Source organism: Otolemur garnettii, unplaced genomic scaffold (assembly GCF_000181295.1).
Source record: "Otolemur garnettii isolate 467f Iridium unplaced genomic scaffold, OtoGar3 scaffold00033, whole genome shotgun sequence".
Lineage (NCBI taxonomy): Eukaryota > Metazoa > Chordata > Mammalia > Primates > Galagidae > Otolemur > Otolemur garnettii.
In genome coordinates, this window is record NW_003852428.1 from 12,106,423 (window position 1) to 12,112,019 (window position 5,597).

At 40.6% G+C, this 5,597-nt stretch overlaps 1 protein-coding gene across 1 annotated transcript in view; it reads left to right on the top strand.

Moving 5' to 3' along the window:
• Positions 1-5,597, top strand: part of DNAH5 (dynein axonemal heavy chain 5) — a 291,972-nt gene that overhangs the window by 178,856 nt on the left and 107,519 nt on the right. The window contains 3 exon segments of the mRNA XM_023513078.1: positions 215-424; positions 831-973; positions 1,788-1,922. Of these exon segments, the coding sequence (XP_023368846.1) occupies positions 215-424; positions 831-973; positions 1,788-1,922 (488 nt within the window).

The following is a 5,597-nucleotide window of genomic DNA, read 5'->3' on the forward strand; positions in this document are numbered from 1 at the left end:
GCCTAACAAAGTCGTGTGATCAGAATCTTTAATTTGTTTTTCAGGTCTGTGCAGGATTCCTAAACATCAGTTCCTTATTTTTTTCTCAGTTTTATCCATCCTTTCCTTTGTTCTTGGGGAAACCACTGTCCCTTATCTCTGTTTATTGTTTTCTTTGAAACTCCAAAGCAAAGTTTTGGTTTGAGAATCAGGTAATTAAAACTAATGTTCCTTCCCCCTTAGGAGCAAGGCGGGGAGGTGAGCAGGGCGCACCTGGGCCGCCTGTACGTGTTCGCGCTGATGTGGAGCGTGGGTGCGGCCCTGGAGATGGGCAGCCGGTGCCGGCTGGAGCACTGGCTGCGCGCTCAGGCCTCCCCGACGCTGGAGCTGCCACCGCTGGACGGTCCTGGGGACACCATGTTCGACTACTATGTGTCACCTGATGGTGAGGATGGGCCCGTCCATCCAGACCTTGCCGATGGGGACAGGATATTTTGCCTAATGAAAAGCTTGTGAGAATAGATATTTTAAAATGATTAATTATTTTAATCCTGTTCTTATTCTGTTCTGTATTTTTATACACACTTTGATATAACTGACAACCTATGTATTTGAAAACAATTCCAAAATACTTTCCAATATTTCCTAATAAGACAACTTTGGAATTATTCCTTGGGAAGTTTTGACTCAGCTAACACCTGCTTGTACACTTAGATCTCTAATTTTAATGATCTTTATTTGATGGGGAGTATTTTCTCAGGAGGCCTCCTAAGATTTGCAGGGTGTCTTCTCATCACAGTTAGTAGTTAAATTACTAATATGAAGCTGCAGACGTTCTCTATCCACCTCAGGTGAATGGATGCATTGGAACACCCGTACCCAGGAGTACGTGTATCCCTCTGACACCACCCCAGAATATGGCTCTATCCTGGTGCCGAATGTTGACAATGTGAGGACTGACTTTCTAATTAACACCATTGCTAAGCAGGGCAAGGTATGGCTTTTTAACTTTTATTAAAAGTAGCATACTTTACAATGTCACTTAAAAATGTGAAGCATTTATGCATTTATTGTAGAAGGTTTTATGTTGCCGTTTAGAGTAAATGAAGATATCACCTGAAGTACTATGCTTCTTTCACTATTTCTGGTAACATATTGGAGTTGAATAGTTGTAATTCATAGTTAATTATTTCTCCTATATTAGTGGAGAGAGTGCAAATTGTGACTTATTGTTCCAAAGAGAATTCCTTACTTTTTTTTTTGCTGCAGCTTTTGGCCGGGGCTGGGTTTGAACCTGCCACCTCCGGCATGTGGGGCTGGTGCCCTACTCCTTTGAGCCACAGATGCTGCCCTGAGAATTCCTGACTTTTTCTTAGTTTGCTAGAGCTAACCACAGAATCCTGCAGCCGGCTGGCTTACACAGCAGCAGTTTATTTTCTTGCAGTTCTTGAGGCTGAAAGCCCAGGATCAAGGCGTTGGCAGGTGTCTTTGGAGGCCTCCCTCCTTGGCTTGCAGGTGGCACCACCTTGCTGTGTTTTCCTATAGTGTTTTTCTATGTCCCCAAATCCCCTGTTTCTTTGCATACCCAAATGTCCCTTCCTTATAAGGATACCAGTTAGGTCAGAGTAAAGCTCACCCTAAAGGCGTCACCTTACCTTGCTCACCTCTTTAAATACCTCACCTCCAAGCATAGTCACATTCTGAGGAACCGGGGGTTAAGGCTGAATTCAACCGGTGAATTTTGCGATAGCCCGTTGTGATCAGTGTATTTCGTTCCTTGGATTTCTTTCTCTCTTTCCCCATTTCAGGCCGTGCTGTTAATTGGTGAACAAGGAACAGCCAAAACAGTCATCATCAAAGGGTTTATGTCAAAATATGATCCCGAGAGTCACACGATCAAGAGTCTGAACTTTTCTTCCGCGACCACCCCGTCGATGTTCCAGGTGTGGGCTCTTTGGTTTTTGCTCATTAAGCTCAAGTTTGTGATGAACTTTGGGGGCTAAAATCTCTTTAGTGTTCTGCCTCATCTGAACTTTCATAGCCATGATAAATCTTCCACGTGTGTCTTCCATTCTCTCTTTTGTTGAACTTCAATAGAGTCTCTCTGGTTAGATTATAATATAGAATCTTAAATTGTGGCAAAATCGAAAAGCTTCTGTAAGATGCTACAGGCCGCAATACTATGGGTTTAAAATAGCTACCTAGAAAACTTTGTGAGTGTGCAAAATCCCACTTGAAAGAAATATTATTTATTGTCAATCCTACTTCCTTTCCCTAGAGTCTGTTCTTCAAGGGTGTTACTATCACTGTAGCCTTTAGGCTCAGACATTCTAGAGTCATATGTGAAGGGTCTCCAGGGCCTGTTAAGATGTCTACAGAAGAGTTTTTCATATCTCCCCCTTTTCATGTTCTCTGTCCACCTCTATGTAATCACTTTTTCATGGATTCACATAAGTGTATGAACATGGGAGAATCCCCAGCTATTCCCAGTTCAAGTCTAATTTTCTTCCAGCCTAGCTTTTATACCTCTTCCAATCTCTGTTTCCTAAATTGCCACTTTCATCTTGTTTCCTGACTTAACATTCCCCTGTGGCTCCTGTGTTCAATTGCAACAAAGTATACAATTCTATAGTCTTAGCATATGAAATATTTTACTCTATCTTGTAGGAGAGGAGTAAAAACTGACACCTCAAATTTGCATTCCTTTTTCTTTTTTCAATGAAACTTCCAGAGATGATGTGGGTTTGCAGGTCTCAGTTATACAGTGTGTAAGACCTTATGAAAGGGGAAGGAAGCCTAGAGATCAGCACATGCTTCAGCCATTTGCAAGTCATCTCTCATATGTTAATCAGCACATTAATACATTACCCAAAGGTACTGTCATAACTTGCAGAGAGAAGGGAGATTTTTAGGGGAATCCAAATCCAAAGATCTTTGGTTTTGATGAACTTTGTTGCTCTTCAGTTGTTAGAATGAAAATATGAGAGTGATAAAAATTGTTGACAGCACGCTTAAATTATACCTTTTAATCCCTCACTTTTAATTGGTGATAGCAAAATGCCAGTATACTAAGACTATTGACTGAATTTCTAAATAAGACTTTCAACTTTCTTATACCCTCTGGTGGAGACGGAATTTCCAGTGCTGGCCATCCTTCCATCAGATGAATACCATTGATCAGTGTCTTGGTGGGAAGGTCTGGATGGAGGGTGAACTCCAAATTGCAGTGACTCTTTGTGTTTGGGGAACAGTACATTCAATTGCCCTAGGCTGGCAAGGTGCTAACATTATACATATTCCACTGATAGTTTTAAGGAGATTTTGTTAGTTTTACTTTAGTAGAACATTCTCTTTATAGATTCTAATTATAAATAACATTATTTGAGGATTCAGGTTTAAAAAATCAGATCGAAGTGTGATCTTTTTGCATTTTATGGCAGTAATGAACTAACTAGTCTGACTTCTTGAGACTATCTTGAGGCCAGAAATTTAATTTTGACAGTAAATAGTAGAGCTAGCGCAGATTTCATAGGGGAAAGGCATAGTCCCCCAAAAGACTACTTTCACTTCAGATGCCAGCCACAGGCTCAGGAATTCCCAGGCCACCCACACTTCTAACCAAGTGGCTATAAATTAGGCAGTTCCCACAACCTCTCAGTTTTGATAATTCACTAGAATGATTTATAGAACTCAGGGACGTGCTAAGCTTGCTATGACAACTTTCTTATGAAGGATATAAATATCAGCTGAAAGAAAAGACCCATGGAGCAGGGTTTTGGAGGGTAGCAAATGGGAACCTTCTCTGTTCTCGGGATGTGTTATCTTCTAGACCTATCATGTATGTCACCAAACAGGAAGCTCCCCTGAGCCTCAGTGTCTTGGGTTTTTATTGGAGTTTCATGACACAGGCCTGCTTCATCGAATCCTGACCACCTGATTGAGCTCAGTCTCCAAGCTCCCTTCTCTCCCAGAAGGCCAGCTGATACCACAAGGTTTAAAACCTCAACTTTCTAATCATGTGGTTGGTCTCTCTGGCATGAGTGGCCCCAAAAGAGGCCCATGTGAATAACAAAGACATATCTACTACTCAGAAAATATCAAGGGTTTAAAGTCCCTTTCCCAGGAAACAGAGACAAAGGCCAGACAAGCTCTTTACTGCAGGGCAAAGCCTTGTGTTTCTGTTACCAACTCTGTGGTATTTGACTCTGTAAGGTATAAAGACCTACCATCTGTGTCTCTGAAACACAAGGTATTTATTAATTTTCTGGAAAAATTTTGTTATTTAGAAAACATGATTGTTGCTTAATACACAAATCCATAAATCATACAATAAAGTTCTAGAAGTTCTTGAGGCATAATAATTAGAATAATCAGAAGAATAACAGAATAGGCTTTGAAATAATAAAAATCTACACTCTTTAGGATTCCAGCACCTGATTCACAAGTATGTAACCCTATTTCCCCCTCTTCTCCAATGTTAAGGTAGAGTCAACACATCACTCTTTCTTTTCTGTTCTGAGGCATCACAGGATCATCTGCTCTGTTTAGCATCTAAGCCTGTTTTGACGGCTGAACATTAGAGCTTTCTATTAAGCAAGACTCATTAGTTTTAGAAAGCTTTCAATTAGCTAAACTGCTGTAATTAACTTTCCCACTATAATTTTCAGTCATTCATACTAAACAGGGCTGATGGAGCAGAGCATTTGCCTCTGTGTCTCCCACTTATCTGGATCTCAACCAAATTGAAATTGTAGGCGAGAAAATGGATAGCTACTATCCATCCCTGGTCTGTTGCCATGATGGCACTGTTGTCCAGTGAAGGACACATCTGTCATTCCACAGGTTGTTTTCATCATGGTGTGACTTTAGCAAATTTTACCGGTTGAAGGACTGTATGTCCCTGTTTGCCCAGGACAGTCCAGTGAACTAACATTGTCACAGACTAATAATTAATAGCATCTCCTGCCACTGCCAAAAGACAAAAAACTCTATAGTCACCCCAGATTTTTGAAAAAGGGGTTCAGTTTTTAAAGAGAGATGCCTCATTTCCACCCCAAACTAATATCACTTAATGTTTTTAATATTTGAAAGTGATCTATGCATAACTTTAGAAGTTTAAATGTAGAAAGTTGAAAAGAAGGAAGTGAAGCTTACCTACCGTAAGAGGATTTTTGAAAAGGTTGATTTCTACTAAAAGTAACCTTAAAGTGTTTTGAGTACAACAAGCATCTTTCAAAAGGTTGCACAGCAATTGGTTTTATTTTTTAAAAACAAGAATTATAGAGCCTAGAAGGAAATCGCACATTTGTTTCTGGACTCAGTGCCACTTTTCCAGATGACGTCTTATGCAAGAGATGAATCTGTGACACAGGTAGCCTTCTTTGGCTGTGGTGGAATTGGAGCTGGGCTTCTGCAGCCTCTTCCAGCCTCATCTTTGCTTCCGGCAGGGGTCCCTGTAGTTGCAGAAAATCCTCTTGGCTCCTTAGAGCACAGTGTGAAGACTGGTTTCAAGAGGAGAATCCTGAGAGATAGAATGTGAAAGTACTTTTTCATGATAAAGCTCTCTTAAAATGTCAGGTTTTACTGTTAATATTCATGCACTCCTGTGTAAGATTTGA